Below are 22,296 nucleotides of genomic sequence, written 5' to 3' on the forward strand. Positions count from 1 at the left end.
AAAAGGGGTTGCCACATGGCGCACTCAAGTGTTCCAGGATTCCATTTCGACGAATTTATGAGATTACTTTAGTGAAGGGAATGATATGAGATGATTTTATTTTAGTAAAATAGGGCGTGAAGAGGGTTGCCACGTGGCGCACTCACGTTGTCAAGGATTCCGTTTCGACGAATTTATGAGATTACTTTAGTGAAGGGAATTACCCCAAACGGCCCCAAACGGCGCCGATATAGGGAAATTTTTTTTTTTTTTTTTTCGTATGGAACTTATGTGATGACTAGGCTGCCATGTAGAGGTGATGGCGGGAGGGGAGGGCTTCCACATCACCGTGAACAGCGAAACAGCCCTTCCTCCTTATTATATATAGATATAGCTATAGATTAGAGAGGAGTTTCAAAAAGATGAAAAGGGCTATGTGGTGTCATTTTAAAGAGGAGTTTCAAAAAGATGAATGATATTATCCACCTCCTTTCAAGAAAATCAAACATGAATAAGAAGCAAAACGATGTGTATATTCAATTTTAAGGGGGTCTTAAGGCCGCCGAATTGGAACATTGCAGTGAAACAACTAGTCTTTTTCGTTTCTATGATTTGAAAAGGCAATTGATATCGGGGCGAACATGTTTTGATAATCAGTACAAATCCACCTTGCTTTGTATGTTAAACCATCTGTCAAAGGCTATTATTTTTTTTTAAAGTAACTGAATTTATTGATAAAACTAAAATGTTCTAGATGTATTCTACCCAAATAGGACAAGCTATCCCGTGACATGTGCAAAAGAGATGCACTGATTAAATTTCAGACCGAAATTTCGGCGAGATCCGAAATTTTGGTTTTTGGTGGGGTCCGAAATGGTTACCGAAACCGAAATTTTAAACCGTGGCCCCGACATCAGTGGCTTTTGAATAAACACAATAAACAAAAATATAAAGGTAATTCCATATGTTGGCACCCTCCATTAGCATCTATCAGAGCAAGCCGAGCTTAGCAATACGACCAAGAAAAAGCAATAGCCGACTTATCATAAATTTCTCACAGAGAAGGTGCATTGCCTGTGATTACAACCATGAATAACAGTTCAGCATGGTTGCTTTACTTTGACACATTTGCATTATAAAACAATCTTTGATCAATACATATAGTAGATGGTTGATTTAATGTATTAGGGGTTTGGAAAATCTTTAGCGAAGAAGTCTATATTATTGAATTTGTATACATTTCTCCTGGAAATTTTCATCTCTATCGAGATTCTAGCTCAGTAATTGACATTTCATTTATGGAACATAATCCTGTCCCTCCTGTAGGTCTGTTTCTGTCCTTGAAATCGTCCTGAAATGAAAACGCAGGTTTCTTAGGTTGATTCATAGTCGTTTCGTTACCCAGCATGAAAACAACCGCTGACATGGTTGGCCTGTCACTTGGGCTTTCTTGCACACATAAAAGCCCCACATGGATGCATCTCAGAACTTCATTTTCTGCACAAGTATTAACCATTATTGATGGGTCCAATAGCTCTAATGCTCTGTCTTCTTTCCATAGCTCCCAAACCTGAAATAGTTCCAAACTTCACCTTAGTATAAAATATATCTGAAATTTGGTAGACAGAGAAAGACTATATAAATTCAGTACGTACGTGTCCTATGAGAGTGATGGAAGGATCATCGACATAGCAACTATTCTTCTTTCCGCTAATGATCTCTAGTAGTATGACCCCAAAACTAAAGACATCTGATTTCACTGAGAAAAGCCCATTCATGGCATACTCTGGAGACATATAACCACTGCAGACCATTATTTGACATAAGTATTAATCGCGATAAGAGAAGTTTTCAACTATACGAATGCAAATGGTACTCACTATGTTCCAACCACTCTGCGAGTATTAGCTTGAGTCTGATTTCCACCAAAAATCCTTGCCAAACCAAAATCTGAAATTTTTGGGTTCATCTCATTATCTAGCAGAACATTGCTGGCTTTGAGATCCCTATGGATAATTCTCAATCTTGAATCCTCATGAAGATAAAGAACTCCTCGAGCAATCGCCACAATTATGTCGAATCTCTTACTCCAAGCCAACAATGCCCTCCTGCTTTGATCTGCCATGAATCTTTATCAATGAATACATAAATAATCTATATATATACTTCTCATAAAAACCTAGAAAAAGTGCATAAAGGTGAAAGTCAAAGAATTTAAAAAGACCAACCAAATATATAGGAGTCCAAGCTGTTGTTCGGCATGTACTCATAAATCAGCATCTTTTCTTCTCCTTGAATGCAATAACCCAAAATTTTAACAAGATTTCTATGTTGAAGTTTGGAGATCAGCATAACCTCATTTCTGAATTCTTCTGTGCCTTGCCCAGAATTTCTGGAAAGCCTTTTCACTGCTATCTCCTGCCCGCTAAACAACTTACCCTGAAAGTTGCCATCAAACATTTCTTTCTAAGTATTTACCAGGCGGGTTTTGAATGGATGGTCTAAAGTGTAAACCATTCATTTTTGGGGGCTCGATGCAGATACGCCATCCCCCGAGAGTGGGCCATAGAGTGATATAAGAGCCTTTGATTTGAGTAGTTTTTATTACCATGTTGGCCAAATATAGGGTCCCAAAACGAATGCTTAGGATAATCTTATCACCTCCATTCTCGGAGCATGGCCCATTTGTGGTAGGGACCAAAAACTGAATGGTTTAGATCATCCATTCATGTGGGGCCCGTTGTACTTTTTAGGCTCTACCATACACAAACTCTGTACTAAGAAGACGTAAATGTTATCATTTTTAGTGGCCTTTTTTGCATAATAATGAAGTGAAACATTACCTTGTAAACAGGGCCAAACCCACCCTCTCCAAGCTTTTTTGAATCCGAGAAGTTCTCTGTTGCAGCTACAACAGTACCCAGATCAAATAATGGAAATTCCATGCCATTCATACCTCCTTTGGGCTCAAATGTGCGGGAGAGATTTTCACGGCTAGATTCTTTCACCATGAGCCCTAAATAGAGCAACACTGAACCACAAAATATCAGTGTCTAATTATTAAGGCCCTGTTTATTTTAGATTTTGAGAACTGATTTCAAGTCCAAAACTTATAATGGACTCAACATTAAATGGAAATTTTAGTGCAATAATCAGTTTTGGACACAAAATCAATTAAAAAAAAATCCAAAACAAGCGGGGCTTAAAAATGCTTAAACTTTGGTAAGCCAAATCTTTCATTTCTATCTTTGACCTCTCATCTTCCGCCTCATCCTCCACCTCCAACAGCCACATGAAAGCAAGAGAAGCACCACCAAACTGATTATGACAATGGCTATGACTAACATCCTCTTCCTGCCAAGAGAGCTTTTCGATTTTCTGGTATCTAATGAATGATCATTTTAATCATATTAGTAGTAAGCAAGTCTTGGGTTTTGTAATCTTTTTGGAATCTTTCCCACCTTTCACCAATTAGTGTACATTGACAAGAGAATCTTAACAGGTGTGTTTTTTTTTTTTTAAATGGCAAGATGAATTCATTAAAAAGGAAGGGGACCGAGGTGGGCCTCAACCAAAATTACAAGAAAATAAAGCAACAATAACAAGAAAGACAAATCTCAGGGAGGAAGGAAGTCAAACCACTCCAACTCCAACCTCCTAACCCCACTTCTAGCCAAGGAGTCCGCCTCCCCATTAGCAGATCGCCGAACATGATTGAAAACAATAGATGAGCCCGCAATTAAATCATCTATTTCATCAAAAATAGAAGAAAATCTCCAAGGAGGCGACACCAACCCCCTCAACCATTTAATCACATTCAAAGAATCTCCCTCCACAATAGTGATATCCATGCTATCTCTCGCAAGCCGTTTTATGCCATGATAAACCGCCCTCACCTCGGCCTCCGAGGCATCACAAACTCCAAGAGGGCCGGCAAAAGCCCATATAACTTCACCACAAGCATCCCGACACAAGCCACCAACACAGGCCGGGCCCGGGTTCCCAATACTCGACCCATCAAAGTTAATTTTGAACATTTCAATAGGCGGAGCCTCCCATCTCTGAACAATCGGATGCCGGATCTTCCTACTAAAGCAAACAATCCTCCAACCCTCCCATAAGTCAAAGGCCGATACAAAACGGAAAGCCGGTAAACTTCTCGCCCATGAAATAGTGAGCGCAATAATTTTCATATATATCCAATACGGAGATTTTGCAACCCCTTCAAAGACACGGGAGTTTCTCTCTTTCCATATCACCCACCATGTTGCAAGAAGACACAGATTCCACAATACTTTGCCCTTCTTCTTCCATGGCACAAAGGTCCAAAGAAGGATCAACTCTGGAATAGAAAATGGAAAAATCCAACATATGCCAAATCTCAGAAATATCAAACTCCATACCTGACGCGTAAAGGAGCAATGCATGAAGAGATGATCCACAGATTCACCATCTTTCAAGCAGAGGGGGCAATGGTCAACAAGCATCATACCGCGCTTCCGGAGGAAGTTAATCGTTTGAATCCGATCACGACATACCGCCCATCCGAAGAAACCAACTCTAGGCGGGCAATGAAATTTTCATACCTCGGCTGAAATGGAGAATACACTGCAAGGCAACAAGCTGAAATAGAAAGATTTGACAGAGAAAAAATCAGACGATTCCGCAGTCCATACTCTTTTATTCATACCGCTTCTCTTAATGTAGCAACCATCTAAAAGCTTAAGAAATTGGGCAACCGACTCTAGCTCCCGATCAAAGAAGTTCCTTCTAAACCTAGGGGACCAAACTAAACTACCCCCTTCTCGAGCAAAGCAATCAGAAACAAAACTCTCTTTCTCAGCGGCTACACGATATAAATTTGGGAATAAACTCATAAGAGGCTCATCAGCACACCACACATCCCTCCAAAATTTTATTCGATCCCCCGAATACACTCTAAATCTAACCCTCAAAAGAAAAGCAAATGACATTTTCAAAATGTCACGCCAAACAGTCAAACCTTGTTTCTTGAAATGGTTTTTAGATTCCCACTTTCCCGGCTTGCACCCATATTTACTCCCAATGACCCTAACCCACAACTGAGAATTTTCCTCCCTGAACCTCCATAACCATTTTCCTAACAAGGCATGATTAAATTCTTTCACTCTCCTAATACCCAAACCACCATTCTTAACAGGTAAGCACACACTCTTCCAACTGACCAAAGAAATACCCTTTTTCCTTTCATTGCCTCCCCATAAAAATCTACGTTGGATTTGTTCAATACGCGATACAACACTGACCGGACATTTAAACAAAGACAAAAAATATATGGGAATATTGGCCAACACCGCCTTAACCAACACAAGCCTTCCCCCTCTAGAAACAAGATTTCTTTTCCATGATTCCAACCTCCTTTCAATTCTCTCTACAACAGGATCCCACAAAGATTTTTTTGGTCTCCCCACCACCAATGGGAGTCCCAGGTATGAGGAAGGCAATTGATCAAGCTGACAACCCAGAGTCTTAGCCAATTCAAGCGCCTCATCCTGCGGGATGTTTAGGGAATATAATCTAGATTTATGAAAATTGGATCTCTGCCCCGTAATCAACTCATAACATCTAAGGGAAGATTTTAAATTCATCGCTTGGATCATGTTTGGTTCACAAAACAGGAGCGTATCATCAGCAAATTGAAGATGAGACACTTCTACCTGCTGGCTTCCAATCTTAAAACCATTGAATAAGCCCAACCCACTCCCTTTATTCATCAATCTGCTAAGAGTCTCCGCCACGATGACAAAAAGAAAAGGGGATAAGGGGTCACCCTGCCTAAGTCCTCGAGATGACTTAAAAAATCCTTTAGGGGACCCATTAATCAGAATTGAAAACCAAGCCGAAGAGACACAACCCCTCATCCATTCTCTCCATTTACTTCCAAACCCCATTCTTCCAAGCAAGTAATCTAAGCAATCCCATTCCACCCTATCATAAGCCTTCTCCATATCCAATTTGCACATAAAACCTCCCATGCCATTTCTAAGATAAAAGTCAATGGCCTCATTCGCAACTAATGAACAGTCAAGAATCTGCCTATTAGCCACAAAAGCACTTTGGCAATCTGAGATAATGGATGGAAGCACCATCTTTAACCGATCCGCTAGAACATTTGCCAAAACTTTGTATAAACATCACACTAAGCTTATTGGACGGTACTCCGAAATTTTAGAGGCACCAGGAACCTTAGGGATAAGGGCAATGAAAGTAGCCCCAGTGCCTTTATCCAATGCCAACCCATGATAGAACTCCTCAAAAAATTTCAGGATATCCCCTTTTACATACGACCAACAGGATTGGAAGAAAGCTAAACAAAAACCATCAGGACCAGGAGCCTTATCCTTACTAATAGAGAAAACCCCTTTTTCAACCTCCTCTTCTTCAAAGGGTCTCTCTAATGCAACCCTCTGAGCCATACTCAACCCACTAAACTCCAGATCTTCTGGAAGTGGTCTCATGATACCCTCAGGCGAGTATAGGGACGTATAAAAATCCAAGATCACTCTAGTAACCTCATCCTTCCTTGACACTCTGATTCCATTGTCAACCAAAGACTCAATCCTATTTCTCCGTCTTCTGGCACTGGCCATAGCATGAAAATAAGCCGAAATTTTGTCCCCCTCCTTTAACCATCTCACTCTTGACTTCTGCCTCCACGTTATCTCCTCATGAAGCAGCAGTCCTTTATGCTCTTCTTTAACCCTACCCAATTCCTCCCTCGAAATTACGGACTCTAATCCAGATTCTTCCAACACATTTAAATCACCAATTCTATTTTCTAGCCAAACTTTTCTACTCGAAACAGCTTGACCTCTTTCAGCTACCCATTCCTTTAACTTTTTCTTTACATACCTAAGCTTCTGCCCAATAACCACATCCGCTGGACCCTCACACTTATGCGCTACCCACCAAACACCCAATCTTTCCTCCATGAGGGGAATTTGAAGCCACGGAATCTCAAACCTAAAAGGAGGAGGTCCCCAAGACTCCATTCTAGGATCCAAGAGAAGAGGACAATGATCAGATACCGAGTGAACGAGAGTCTTTTGGAGAACCTCAGGAGCCAAATTCAGCCAACCAGGACAAATAAGAAATCGATCAATCCTACTAAGACTTTCACCTCTGCTCCAAGTAAACCTAGCTCCAGATAATGGAAGGTCAATAATATTATGCTTTGAAATGAAAGTTGCAAAAGCAGCCATGTTTTGATTTGCTCTCCGACAACCTAACCTTTCACAAACAAACCTAATTTCATTAAAATCACCCCCTATACACCAAGGATAGGACCACCTACCCTAACTCCGTTTAGCTCTTCCCAAAACAACCTCTTATCCGCCCAAAGAGAAGGACCATACAACCCAGAAAACAAGCACACAGCCGCATCTTCCACCCTACGAAGGACAATAGATATTGAAAACCTACCCTTCCATTCCTCGGACCTAACCCAATTAGATTCGTCCCAAGCTATGAAAATGCCCCCCGAAGCACCAATAGCTTCAACAAAAGAGAAACCCCAATGCGAACCAACACCAAGACTTTTTACCATACTCCTATCAATAACCTCCAATTTGGTTTCTTGTATACAGATAAGATCCGGTTTTGACTTTTTAACTAACCCTTTAACATGAGCCCTCTTTGCCAGAGATCCTAATCCATTAACATTCCAAGATAGTATCTTCATAAGGAAACTAATTTAACTGATTTCCTCCCCTTCCTCGCACTCTTTTTCCTTCCAGAAAGACAAATGCTTGACTCTTCCTCAACTGAAATCCCACCATAATTCACCTCGGATTTCAATCTAGCCAACTCCCTGAATTTTCTCTTTGTTGATTCATCAGAATAACTCACCGAATTACCAGACACCATAGTATCCCTCATCTCTGAAGCTCTAATCATGTCTCTAAACTCGGGCATAGGACCAGGGTAAATCAAGCCAAGCTTGTGACTAACATTAACCGTATGATTCACCGACTCCTCTACAACTTCCAACCCAGAACTCTCCCCCTCCAAACTCATGGTCCCCTGCTCCAAGATAGGATCCACGGAATCAGAGAAACCAGAATCAATATCATCCAAAGACATTCGCCTTATATCATATGCTACATCATGAACTGGCGATGTATGGACATAAGAGTATGTACCAGGACCATTGGTCCTTTTACAGCCAAGAGAACTAATAACAGCTTTATTGCACATGGATGTATCCTGCATTTCAACACCAGAATAAAAACAATCATTACCCATAACATAATTAGAAGAGTTCATACCTTCGATGGGTCGGACGCAGGGGCTGCCAACCCCCAACTCCAGATGCGGTAAATGGCGAAAATCCATTAATGGATATTCCCCCACTGCAAAAGATGATAAATTGTGTTTCAAACCCCCCGTGGACATTACTCCCCAACGAGCAGAAATAGAAGCCATATATCGATTCAACCCTCCAAAAGAATCAATTGAATCCATACAGAAACCAAAATTTCCCAAGCATATTTTGGCCAAATTAGCAAAAGCGTAATCCTCTTTAGGGTATCCATCAACCACCTCCAAACAGAAAGAATCACACACTCTATAGGAAATCCCAATCGAATTAGAACGATAAAAGATGCGAAAGAACGTCTGATTATCATTCAAACTACCGCGGCCACACGGACCAATAACCACAACTCCTTCCTTAGGGGCCATCCTAATGTCGTCATCTATCATCACTTCTTCGGCTTCATCATTCCACTCCTCTGCATTATCAAAGTCGAAATGGGCAGCCGCTTCCGACAACCTCAATCTGTAGAGATGATTCTCCGTGCTGCAACCTCTAGACAGAGAGCCAACAAATCGGCTCTCCTCCAAAGGTGAGATCAAGGAGAAAGAAGGACTTACCATATCTCCACCATCCCCTTCCTTTAGGATACAACTATAATCCGATTCTGGAGATAAGAGATTATCATTTGAGGAAAAGGAAGGGGATTTTGTTAAGGTCCACACGTTTAAACACCCACCAAAAACCTCACATATGGATCGAGGCCCAAGACCAGCTACACTATCAATGTGGGCCAGGGCCCTATATCCATTGCCTGTCATAGGAGACTTGGGAGTCAAGGCTCCAGAATAGCTATTTTCCCCGCTACTATAGGTTCTTGGGGAAAGCGCTGCCAAAATATCGTTGTAGCAATTAATAGATGCAGAGGGGTTCACAACTTCTGATGCTGTATTATTTACACCACACAAGCTGCGCCACCTGTACTCCACAGGCGAAACCTCATTAGAGCTATCATGCGCCACATGCAACTCGCTTAAACATGGCACTCTATCATGCACCACCTCCCTCGCCTCTACCATACCCGAAATAGAAAAAACCTCTCCCTCCTCCGCCCCTGCTTGGAATAAATTACCAGGCCAAACCTGTACAGGAGGCCGATGAACATCGTGGGAAGAAATAGCCTCCTCCAAATCTCCTCCCTCACAGCCACCCATATGCTCCTCCACCATCAAAAGACCAGGTTCCTCTTGCAAAAGATCCTCAGCCGGAGGCAGGCTCCTAGATCCAAGCTCGCTACCAGATTCATTTGATGCTTCAGAGTCACGATCCGAACTGAGTTCTCCTTCTTCCACAACCTTTTGAACATGCACCCATCTAACAGTCCCATCCATTGAAACCTGGATGGATAACTCCTTACCCACTACCCCTTCAGAAGATATCTGAAACCTAGCTTTGGAGTACCCGCTACCAGCTAGGCATGATGAATCAAGCTTTACAACTCTCCCAATTTTTTCCCCAATTCTCCTAAAGTTTTCTTCGCTCCACGCCTCAGGCGGAACTCCTTCAATACTCCACCAGTTACAATTCCTCTCTTTTGGAAATTTCTTATTCCACAGAAGAAGTTCTAAGAATGGAGAATCCATATCACCTTTCCATGAAGCCATAAGGTGTGATCGGTCAAAACCTAGTGCAGGCGTAATTAGCACCTCAAGCTCGCCAATTCTATATACCACCACCTCACAAGTATAGCTATTTTTACGAATAAGCCAACTCTCCAGAGCCTTTAGATTACCAGACCAACCCGGTTTAATCTTCCCCCAGATACCAAGATCCGCGTTGCTTATAGATTGCAGAGGAACCACCTCCAAATTGAACACCGCTCCATCAGAGACAACTGGGTTAATCTTCCCAGATAACACACCCACCGGATTTTCCACCACACTATTAGGAGCAACAATACCATCTCTTGCCTGGTAAGGGAAATTGAAGTCTAGGTTAGACCAAGGTTTGTGACAACCCCAGCAAACCACTCTTTTCTTGAAGTTCTTAAACCCACACCGACAACATCTCCAGTCACCCAAACCCCTCTCGATACGCCTCCGCTTCACCCTATCAATTCTCCTAGCCCTCTTTCCTCTTGAGATAAGCCACCCAGAATCATTCTCCAAATTCCTAGCATCAGGAACTTCTTCAGAGAACCTAACATGCTTGCCACAATAACCACCTAAAGGAATCAGATTAGCTCCAGAGGCAAAACCCAAATCATCACCAAGAACTGAGTTTTCATCCAAGATTCTTCTACCCGAGACCCCACCACCACCAAGCGGAACCAGATTAGCACCCGTAACCACCCGTGGACGAGCCATTTGAATCAGTTCTCCCTATACTAGGCCCTGTTTGTTTTGGGTTTTCGCTGGGCACGCTTCTCTTCCAGCGCCCTGTTAAAAAAACCTGAGGAATTTATGAATTAATTTGATTTTTTTTAATGATGATGAAAGCTTTATTAAAAGAAAACAGGACTCCTTGACTGAGGTGATCAAGGGACAACATTCAAAAGACCTCCAAATGCTCTTTTCCAGTTCATTCTCTCTGAATTTCCAGTTTCATTTGTTGCACGAAATGTTCCGATTTTCCAATCGGAAGGAGCATCGCAGGAAAAAGTAGGAACTGAAATCAAAATGGGTTCCATAAGAGCTTTTGCAAACAGAGCTTTTGAAGAAATGAAGGTGTCTGAATCCGCAAGCTTTCCCCAATTCGTAGCTCAATCTTAACAGGTGTGTTCCAAAGTGATTTGTTAGATTTGTTTCTGTAATTCTATCCCCTGTACATTCCCATGCCTGGCCTTTTATAAGGAGAGAGATCAAGGGCAATTCCCCCCAAAAAACACAAAATAGGGGTATTTTTGTCAAGAAAAACTAAATAATTTACAATAATGAAATTGTTACACTAGGATAAGGGATTAGTTTTGGAATTTTATATAAGGTCTTTTTCATAGACCTTATGGTATCTTGTACAATAATGAACTCACGACATTTGCTCTGATTCCATGTGAAACTACCAGTTATTCCAAAAGCCTAAGCGGTTGGAGAAGGCGTTATTTAATCTTTTATACTTTAACAGTATTTCCCTTGCATTTGTCGTATATAATGCAAGCTGTTAGATTGCCTTCTCCAGTGGACATAGTCATACCATATTTACAAAGTTAAGATTTGGCAAACAGTTAGGGAGGCAAAATTTTTCACTCGGGAATGGTTCGAGAAAAATAGGGACAATGTGATCGTTCACAGATCGGATTGTTGAAGATGAATGGAATGGGGCTTCGTCTAGCTGCGGTTTTGAGATATTTTACATGGAGAAAATATCCCTGGATCAATAATACCGTGTTAATATACAGTTTCATCAAAATCATGCCAGCCTTGCTTTGCCTCCACCTAGCCGCATATCCCAGGGCAGTTACTCCCTTTTGTTGTAGCAGCTGCGGTCACTGCCACAACACAATGGTAGTATGGAAGGACATGAGGGTGGGTGAGGAGAAGGGAAGAGGCTGTGGATGGGTTCTAAGGTTTTCTTTCAGTCAAATTAATAAAACATGACGAATTGATTTTATACGAATTTTTTTTTTGTACTATTTAGTCACACAACAGATGAACCATGTAAATTTCGTGTTATTTTGTTTTGTCTTTTTTTTTCTTTCTATTCTCTCTGATTTCTTACGCTTTCTAATTTTTAAGGTGGGATTTGCTACGGACTTTCGCAGAAAGGCATTTTGCGGCTGGCAGTTGCACAGAGAGAGCAGCTGCATCATATGGATTAAATGAATAAGACAAAATTTGCTGAAAAGTGAGCCTCTGTGGCTGCCTTCTTATGCAACAGCCAGCCACGAAATGCCTTTCTGCCAAGTTTTAAGGCGTTGAATTAGAAGCATTTTATTAGAAAAATGCTAGTGATTGAAAGAAAAATAAAGGAATTTCTATAAACAACCTCACATACCTAACTCCGAAACAGCCAATCGCACGTAAATTACGTCACCCCCATCATCAAAAAATTTAATATCAATTAAGTCCCCATACCAAATCACACAACCATTCCCCCACCCATTAGCATCAGCACTGGCATAAGCAGTGCAAGAACAGTTGTTCAAACACTCATTCTCACACTGATTTGAGCTCAAACTCGCATCTAATCGAGCCTTCCGGGTATCGGGCGACTTCACATGCTCCAATCTCAAGAACCCATCTGATCCATTTCTGCAATCTAACGACATCCTTCTCTCACAACCATCGGACCCATCTCTCATAAGCCAGTTCTGAGGTGACTTTGGTTCAAACCCTTGCAAACACTCACATACAGGGGTCCGAGTAACACTACAGATGCCATAGGGCCCACACACTGCGTAATTGTCACACTGATCCTGCAAGGCAGACCAAAATTGTACCCATCGATGGCTCTCTTCGTTCCATATCAACCGTTGAAAGATGCCTGAGTAATCTAAATCCATCATCGTGATTAATGAGTCTTTTTTTGCATTGGAAGTGACATAAACCTCATCCTCATTAGATATATAACTGAAATTGAAATTGATTTCGACATTCCTGTCAGGCATGGGGTGTACTAGTCTCTGACTATTCCAAATCCCGTTCCTCCAAATCCGATCCGGTCCTTTCCATAAATAGAACTCCGGCCAACCTTCTGGATCGAGCCGGTTTGAGAATTCCCCATTCCCCGGATCGTTTTGTGATCTCCACGATGTTAGGGACCAGTTGTGACCGGTTTTCCGGTTAAATCCATGCTTCATCCCTGGTGATAAAGAAGTTACGTAGAACCAAATTAGTGGCTGCAACACTATGAATTTTGAATTCAAATTTTGGTATCACATGTTTTCCATATTTTACATGTGATGATTGCAAGCACATTAACAGTTACAACCAATTGTAATTTGAATTCAAAATTTGAATCACATGTTGTAACTAATTTATGCATCTATAAATTAAGGTAATTGAGAGAGAACAAGAGAAAAGCTCAAGTTTACTTGTCTGTATTTTTTTTTTACCTGGAAGCAAAACATGTGCTGGGTAATTAAAGCTTTCCCATAATGTTGTCGTATGATTATCGCAATTATCCCTGCAAAGAATTAGATTTCCCGAACCCAGGAGCATAGCATTTGTATTGCTTGCTAAGATTGAAATGTTAGTGGACCAAGGAGACTTCAAGCTCCCATCTAAGATTACGAGATTTCCATCACCAGCAATTGTAAGAACTCCAGAGGAATCCGTTAGCGGGGTTTCTCTGTTGGCGACCCATACAACTGTTTGGCCTGGAAGCTTATTATACCATATTCCGACGTAACGATTACGGGAGTTGCCAGGGCTGAAGAACCCTAGTGCGAACTTTTCGCCTTCTGAAACTAGAGTTTCACCATCTTTGATGGATTGGGTTGGAGTTATAGTGTCAACTGCACTACATATCTGTAAGAGAAAGATGGAAATCAGCAAACCATAAGGATATCTAAGCTCAAAAGCCATTGCCCATGATACAGAGTTACAAAGCTCACCTTTCCCTTCTCATATACAAAGATGGTGATACATCAATAGCATTAATGGACAAATTTGCCCTTTATCAAAATCAAAATAACTAGCATGAAACCTGCGGAAAAGCATGCTGTTCGTTTGTAGATTGTGGGGATAGAGATTCACGTATATAGGGGCGAATGCAAGTGCCATTTCGTAATTAGGTGTCCGGGAAGTTGATTCATTGATGGAATGAGAAAGTCTTTGTGGAAGCTTTTGTGGTAGCAGTTTTGAAAGGGTAAAATCAATTACTAGATGCCACTTATAGACCGATATTTTGGAGAGTAGTTAGGATTTATGCCATCAGAAGTCAGTCATGTGACTAATATTAATTAGGCGCTTCAATCATTCACGAGTGTGTATACGAAAAGTTTCTATCTTCAGTTTGACACTTTGACCCTTCAATCAATCTCTCTCTCTCTCTCTCTCTCTCTCTCTCTCTCTTAGGCTGGGGTTAAGCGGACCCGACCAAAGTTTATTGATATTAAGGTAATGGAAAGACTACCATTCAAAAACAAAAAAAAAAAGGTAATGGAAAGACTCCGGTTGTTGTTAGTTGAATCTGGCGTGTGGAAGCCAATTATTTTTAAATTTTACACCTAAAACAGGGCATTTTGGTTATTTCGCTTGGAGGAAAAATCATCCAGGTCCTCTTTCTTGTTTTCTAGTGTCACTCTAGCTTTTTCAAAGTAAGTTTTGTGCTTGGTTACCAGCTCTACATTCCAAGGTCTTTTCTAAACCATCATGGGTCCAAGATGATTTCTCATTCCACCAAGATGAGCTCGAGCATTGACCCTCTCTACTTATAGAAAAAACCCAATTCGAAATACCCTCTTATTTTCATTGATTTGCTTAAAAGAGTTGCTGTCCTAGCCCTCTCGCCATGCCATTGTAATAACAGATTGGTTCTGTCCAAATGCTCCGAAAGGTGCTTTCTTTTTAAGCAAGATTGGAACCTTGAAAGAATTTTCTCTCCTAGGACCTTTTCAATTACATCACCTGCCAAGGAAAAGTAAAGGAAAAGGGTGTAATTTTTCGCTGCTATGTAAGACTCCAGCCTTTCAGTTATCTTATCTCATAAATTTTTTGAGAAGGGGAAATGACATAGTTTCCCACTTGTTTTCATGTCAGGCAAGGTTGCCACCTCATTTCCGATAGATTTGGATGTTTTTTGCATTTCTCGAGATACACGCTTCTCGTTTTTTGGTGTATGAGCACGTGTAACAATAGATGATCTCGTTCTTTTCTTCAACACAATTATCCGTTTTCCTATCAATCCTCTTAAAATTAAAAGACAAGCTATGTTTGAACATTAATAAGGTAGTGGCACCCTGGAATGTTAGTGATACATTGAAAATTTGAATGTTATCCGATTTTGTGTTGAAAATTTGAACTTGGGATGGTTTTGTTTGAGGACCCTATTTAATTTTTTTAAGAGGGATTTTAAATTTATTTAATTCCTAAAATGATTTTTTTGTTGAAGGATTTTCTACGAGAATATTGGATGAGATACTATTTTCTCTTATTTCCTAATTTGTTTCCTAAAATATTGGAAAGGAAATCAAAATACGCTATAAAGGTTTAAATGGGTTGGGGGTAAATTTGCCATTTCAAAATTTTTAACGGAGAAAATTGACGTAGGTGAGTTTTAGGGACCTTTTAGCAAATATTTTCTGAAAGTAGGACTGATTGGATAATATGCTATTCTTACGGACTACTAAGCAATTATTTTGCCATGTAGGGAGTAATCAGCAAAAATCCCCCCCAAAAAAAAAACAGCTTAAGGGGATAAGGAGACTCATGCTCCAAGCAAAATCACCTTGTCTCGTCAGTGAAGTTTTTTCACAAAATGGGCTATAACTAATATCCACGCTCTGATATCCCAAGGTCTAGATGGAGCCCTAAGATAGCCCAATCGTAGGAGAAAGATGGAGAACAGAGAGAGCACCTATGAAAATCCCAGGGAACCCTCTGGTAGCTTAGGATCTCTAATATAGGATACACCTACACTCCTATAAGTATGTGTGTTGGGCGCTACATCGGTGTACAACCCATGTACCTCTTGATAGGCCCAAGGCCCGGAGTGGGAAAAACCAACATATACAAAATACTGCCTAGATACCTTGGCTTTTTCTGAATCCTTCATTTAGTAAGCCCAAACGCAGAGATGATATGAGCTGAAAATCACAGTTATCAGCTGAAATCATCTATCAATCAACAATTTGGAAATGGAAGCTTAAGAAAAAAATGAGCACAATCTACATTAAATTTGTACGAGCAAATGAATAGAAATGTCTAAACACAGTAATGCTATCATATGTTATATACAATTCCGTGGGCCCAGAGATGAAGGATTTAGACTCCTCATGGTATCATTGATCCCGACCAACGGTGGAACTCATTATTTTAAACTTTATTTCGAACAAAAGCATTTGTTATTTGGAACAGATGAGCTGTGTATGCTATCGGCCTTGAGGCATAGTAATAGAAACATTATTTACAGACCAGATTTCAGTACCGAGCTCGGATGCTCTCTTCTCTGTAAATGCAGGCTGTTTTGGAGTCGGAAGAGATGCAATCTCACAACTGAGCATGAAAACTACGGAAGACATGGCTGGCCTATCTGCTGCGAACTCTTGAACACACAGCAGCCCTACTTGGATGCATCTCAAAACTTCTGCTAGGGAGAATGAGTCACCCAGTTCTGGATCAATCAACTCTAACAGTTTCTCTTCATTCCATAATTTCCATGCCTGAAACAATCTCAATTTCATATACATGGAAATTCGAAGATTTGAACTCTATTGCTGGAGATAAATGGAGCTTTTAAACATATAAAGAGAAAATGATTGATATGTACTTGCGTAACTCAAGGGATTTAGAGTGAGCTCGTGATGGTAAAAACTTGTGTTCTTCTTCCCGCTGACAATCTCTAATAGCAAAACCCCAAAGCTGAAGACATACGATTTCTCTGAAAACCTCCCTTCCATAGCATACTCTGGGGACATATAGCCACTGCACATCGTTGTTTTTTAATTTTCAGATCATGAACTCAGAAATAGTATAAACGAAAGCACTGAATTGAAACAAGAGAATAAGAACCTTTATTTTACGCGAGCCACTAGTACTTACTATGTCCCAACAACCCTTCTAGTATCTGCTTGAATTTGATTTCCACCGAATATCCTTGCCAAGCCGAAGTCTGAAATTTTGAGTTCTCCATGAAGCAATATGTTACTTGCCTTTAAATCTCGGTGAATAATCCTCAATCTGGAATCCCGATGCAGATAAAGAAGTACACGAGCGATTCCCTCGACAATGTGAAACCGTTTAGGCCATTCGAGTAGTGCTTGTTTAGTTGGATCTGACCCGAATACAAATTATAGCATGTAAATCAATTAGTTTTTTGAGGTAAATGAGGAGATATAAGTTCATAAAACCATCTATTTCACATGCAGTTGGGATTACGCTTGTCGAAAAAAAAAAAACGTATTTGTGTTAACAATGTATGTCTAATCAACAGACTTGTGCTACTAACAAAAAACGGATGTGGAGGTTAAGGAATCATCTAAGCTTGAAGGATCCTCAAATTTTGGTAATTTATGGAAGAATCTTCATCTAAGTAAGTTTCGTACTGTTCTGTATTGAACATAGAATTGAGAGAGAGAGAGAGAGAGAGAGAGAGAGAGAGAGAGAGAGAGAGAGAGAGAGAGAGAGAGAGAGAGAGAGAGAGAGAGAGATCTAACCGAAGAGAAAAACATCCAAGCTTTTGTTAGGCATGTACTCATAGACCAACATCTTTTCTTCTCCTTCAATGCAGTAGCCAAGGAGCTTAACAAGATTCCGGTGTTGGCGTTTTGAAATCAGCACAACCTCATTCTTAAACTCCTCTAAGCCTTGCCCAGATCTTTTTGAAAGTCTTTTTACAGCTATTTCCTTTCCACTAGTTAGTTTGCCCAGGATGCAATCAATTAATAGGAAAATGATTATCTAATTCACACTAATTATGTGGTCTCAGAAAGATCACTACATAATCCACAGTTTTTATTTTCTATTCCTGTGACAAAGAGAGAGAAACCTTGTAGACAGGACCAAATCCCCTTTGTCCGAACTTATTTGCATCAGAAAAGTTGTTTGTTGAAGTTACTAGTCTTCCAAAATCGAACAATGGAAGTTCCAGGCTTGTGTCTTGCTTCATACCCTTTCTCTCTGTATCTGAATATGAAGAGTTGTTGGCTGCCTCCATCCTCACACCAATGTCAAATAATAATACGTTTTGGCCCTCTTTCTTGTCTTTTTTCTTTCCAGAGTCTGTAAAGTAAGAAGTACAGAATGGATCAATGTTATATGATAAATAATATTAATCTAATTTGCATACGCATATTTAGGTTTAATGTTTAATGATAAATAATATTATATAATTTGCATAGGCAAATTGTCTTAGCTTTACCTCTGTGTTTTACAATACAACTTCAAAAGAAGTACACACAGACACCAACGGTAATTGTTCCGATAATGACAGCTGGTATTATGATAAACTTTACATCTCTCCTTTTATCTGCAACATTAAAAAAAAACAATTCAGACCTACGAGTCTATGACCCATTCACATTCACTTGCTTACCAATGATTTTATCAATAAACAAACAGAACTTATCTTAACCACAGTATAAAGATGTTCCAGTATGTCAACTTATATGAGAAAAATGAAGGAAAAACATATTGAAAGCACGGGTCCCATAGAGAGCATGAAGGAAGCCCAAAACCAGGATAACTGAAACGTTTTTGAAAACAATACACTTGTATAACAAAAACTTATCAATTTGCAGAATTCAAAATCAGGCACCTAAGTCTATTTATTGATAATCAACCCTAGAAGTTTACTTTCTAGAAGATTCTAGACTACTGTATTCAACTAAAATTTCTTAGCTCAGTAATGTTAGAAACAGGAAACTGGAATTTACGGTTAATTCTAGACTATGGTGTTCTCCCTATTTTCGTTTCATTCTGGCTATTTCAGAGGAAGCTCTCTGTTATCTCACAAAATTGCTCCTCAATATATTGTTATTTCAACTTTTTTTCATCAATAAAAGCTTGGTTACCCAGTTCAAAGAAGAAAAAATAAAATTAATGAAAGCTTAGTGGGCCTGCAAATGTTTTATTTTTATCTAGTGAAAGAAAAAATAAAGAAATAAATATCAATCTTACCATGTTCGGAATCTGCTAGACGGATGTACAGATCCATCCCCCCCGAACTGAACTCTTGAATATCTATCAAATCTTTTCTCCAAAACGAACAACCCATGGTATTATCATATGCAAAAGCTACGCAAGAACAGGTCTTCACGCATTTCTCTTCACAGAGCGTTGCATCCGACCAATCTAAAAAATCTGGTAACTTAATACTACCCAACTTCAAAAACCAATCTCCTTTTTCCTCAATACTGCTAGTGCCATTTCTCTCGCATTTCAGCTTACTTCTCCTCAGACAACCAGTTGACCAATTCCCCTTCTCCCATTCTTCATTGAACTTGGGCTCAAACCCTCTCAAACATCTACAAATTGCTGAATTACGTGGATTACAGCTTCCAAAAGATCCACAAATTCCGTAAACATCACACTTGTTATCAGGTGCTGACCAATCAATAAGCAATTCCTTCTTTTGTTCATCCCACCTCAATTGTTGCAAATTCCCCAATGAATCCAAATCAAAGAACGAAATTAAAGATTCATTGGAAGAAGCATAAGAAATTTCTGCCCATCCTTCTTCACTATGTGTGTCTAATTTGTATCTGTTGAGGTAAAAGTTGACCGTGTCGTGTACCCCTACAAATATTTGACCATTCCAAGGCCCTGTTCGCCAGTATCGATTGGACTAATTATAGATAACTAACTGAGGAAGCTTCTTAATGTCGAGGATGCCGACAGAAAAATTTCCTACCGAAGGATCAGAAGAATTTTTCCATGACCACCGCAGCTGGTTCTCATTGTTCCTTGGATTCGAGCGGAGCTTCATGCCTGGCAGCAACACGTTTGTTGGATGGTCAAAACTCTTCCAAAACACACCTCCACTATTAATATCGAAATTTCCTTGTCCCAGTACAAGATTACCAGTGTCACGGAGCTTAGCACTTGAATTACTAGTGGCAATTGAAGCATTTGTTGACCAAAGAACGTTTGCCTTTCCATCCAGGACAACAAGGTTTCCTTTGTCATTGATCGTTAGAACTCCTGAAAAATCCATAACCGGGTTTTCTCTGTTGGCGATCCATACAATAGTCTCAGGGAACATGGTGTACCATATTCCAACATAGCGACGACTAGAATTACTAGGACTGAAGAAGCCCAACGTGAAGCGCTCTCTGGCAGATACTATGTTATAACTAACTGAGGAGTATTAAAAAAAAGTCCTTCCTGTTTCTTAGTTTTTAATCTGGGCTATGTCAGATAAGCGAAGGATAATAAGCTAGAAATCTCCTCATTTTTCTCCGAAGCTACCACTTACCTTCCAAACTGACTTTATCACAATTGGATGGACTAAATAGAGTTGAAATGTCTTCCAAACTGACTTTAACACAATTCCATGAAGACTATAATAGAGTTGAAACTAGTGTGCAACCCATGAGATGCACGGGCTGAGAAAGAAAAAGAAAAAGAAAATAATTTAAAAAATGCATTAAAACTGTTCTAAAAAAAGAAGAATTTTAATCGAAATTCAACATAAACACAAAATTACTAAGATAGTCGAGTCTAAGGGATACAGAGAAGAGATTTATTATATCTTTATTGGAATCAAGAAGGATTCGGTTTATAGATAGAGAAGAGAGATATTTTAGCATATATTTTAGAATGAAAAGAGTCCAATTACTAAACTACACCTTAAATAAATTGCCTAATCTAATCAACCTACTGTATATAGAGATATAGTGGGAGATTTTTTCTCTAAAAATTGAAACAATTTTGCTAGGGGGTGAAGAGGGGTTGCCATGTGTCGCACTCATGTTGTCCAGGATTCCGTTTCGAAGAATTTATGAGATTATTTTAGTAAAATAGCGGTTGAAGAGAGGTTGCCACGTGGCGCACTCACGTTGTCCAGGATTCCGTTTCGACGAATTTATGAGATTACTTTAGTGAAGGGAATGATATTAGATGATTTTATTTTAGTAAAATAGGGGGTGAAGAGGTGTTGCCACGTGGCGCACTCACGTTGTCCAGGATTCCGTTTCGACGAGTTTATGAGATTACTTTAGTGAAGGGAATGATATGAGATGATTTTATTTTAGTAAAATAGGGGGTGAAGAGGGGTTGCCACGTGGCGCACTCATGTTGTCCAGGATTCCGTTTCGACGAATTTATTAGATTACTTTAGTGAAGGGAATGATATGAGATGGTTTTATTTTAGTAAAATAGGGGGTGAAGAGGTGTTGCCACGTGGCGCACTCACGTTGTCAAGGATTCCGTTTCGACGAATTTATGAGATTACTTTAGTGAAGGGAATGACCCCAAACGGCGCCGATATAAGGAATTTTTTTTTTTTTCGTATGGAACTTATGTGATGACTTGGCTGCCATGTAGACGTGAGGGATGAAGGGGAGGGCTGCCACATCACCGTGAACAGTGAAACATCCCTTCCTCCTTATTATATATAGATATAGCTATAGATTACAGAGGAGTTTCAAAAAGATGAAAAGGGCTATGTGGTGTCATTTTAAACAGGAGTTTCAAAAAGATGAATGATATTATCCACGTCCTTTCAAGAAAATCAAACATGAATAAGAAGCAACACGATGTGTTTATTCAATTTTAGGGTCCTAGGGCCGCCGAATTGGACCATTGCAGTGAAACAACTAGTCTTTCTCGTTTCTATGATTTGAAAAGGCAATTGATATCGGGGCAAACATGTTTTGATAATCAGCACAAATCCACCTTGCTTTGTATGTTAAACCATCTGTCAAAGGCTATTATTTTTTTTTAAAGTAACTGAATTTATTGATAAAACTAAAATCTTCTAGATGTATTCTACCCAAATAGGACAAGCTATCCCGTGACATGTGCAAAAGAGATGCACTGATTAAAGGCTACTACAATTCCCAACAAGCGATCAACAGCTTTGACAGCTGGTTAAAACATATATGACAAGGTGAGTTCGCGAGGATTATTAGAACATGTTTGCCCCGACATCAGTGGCTGTTGAATAAACATAATAAACAAAAATATAAAGGTAATTCCATATGTTGGCACCGTCCATTAGCATCTATCAGAGCAAGCCGAGCTTAGCAATACGACCAAGAAAAAGCTATAGCCAACTTATCATATATTTCTCACAAAGAAGGAGCATTGCCTGTGATTACGACCATGAATAACAGTTCAGCATGGTTGCTTTACTTTGACACATTTGCATTATAAAACAATCTTTGATCAATAGATATAGTATATTGTTCATTTAATGTATTAGAG

The 22,296-nt window shown here is 39.8% G+C and overlaps 1 protein-coding gene and 1 pseudogene across 3 annotated transcripts; both read right to left on the bottom strand.

The window, feature by feature from the left end:
• Positions 1 to 1,181: 1,181 nt before the first annotated feature.
• Positions 1,182 to 13,815, bottom strand: LOC143883934 (G-type lectin S-receptor-like serine/threonine-protein kinase At4g27290). 2 transcript variants are annotated; one of them, XM_077387257.1, is made up of 8 exons: positions 13,323 to 13,815; positions 12,263 to 13,069; positions 3,233 to 3,364; positions 2,823 to 3,010; positions 2,208 to 2,418; positions 1,860 to 2,097; positions 1,635 to 1,782; positions 1,182 to 1,549 (listed from the first exon to the last, which is right to left on the bottom strand). In XM_077387257.1, exons 1-8 carry the CDS (start codon positions 13,792 to 13,794, stop codon positions 1,241 to 1,243), a joined length of 2,505 nt encoding a protein of 834 aa, XP_077243372.1. In that variant the 5' UTR covers positions 13,795 to 13,815; the 3' UTR covers positions 1,182 to 1,240. The 2 variants fall into 2 exon arrangements, with proteins under 2 accessions (XP_077243372.1, XP_077243373.1); XM_077387258.1 differs by lacking the exon at positions 1,182 to 1,549 and having other exon boundaries at positions 1,633 to 1,765.
• A 2,260-nt stretch (positions 13,816 to 16,075) lies between these two features.
• LOC143885622 (G-type lectin S-receptor-like serine/threonine-protein kinase SD1-13) lies at positions 16,076 to 20,230 on the bottom strand (annotated as a pseudogene). The gene is made up of 6 exons (XR_013253514.1): positions 19,048 to 20,230; positions 17,904 to 18,150; positions 17,586 to 17,782; positions 16,972 to 17,203; positions 16,704 to 16,854; positions 16,076 to 16,592 (listed from the first exon to the last, which is right to left on the bottom strand). The product of XR_013253514.1 is annotated as a G-type lectin S-receptor-like serine/threonine-protein kinase SD1-13 (transcript).
• Between the last annotated feature and the right edge of the window lie 2,066 nt (positions 20,231 to 22,296).

Source organism: Tasmannia lanceolata, unplaced genomic scaffold (assembly GCF_043159265.1).
Source record: "Tasmannia lanceolata isolate RefF3 unplaced genomic scaffold, GAP_Taslan_0.1 ptg000008l, whole genome shotgun sequence".
NCBI lineage: Eukaryota > Viridiplantae > Streptophyta > Magnoliopsida > Canellales > Winteraceae > Tasmannia > Tasmannia lanceolata.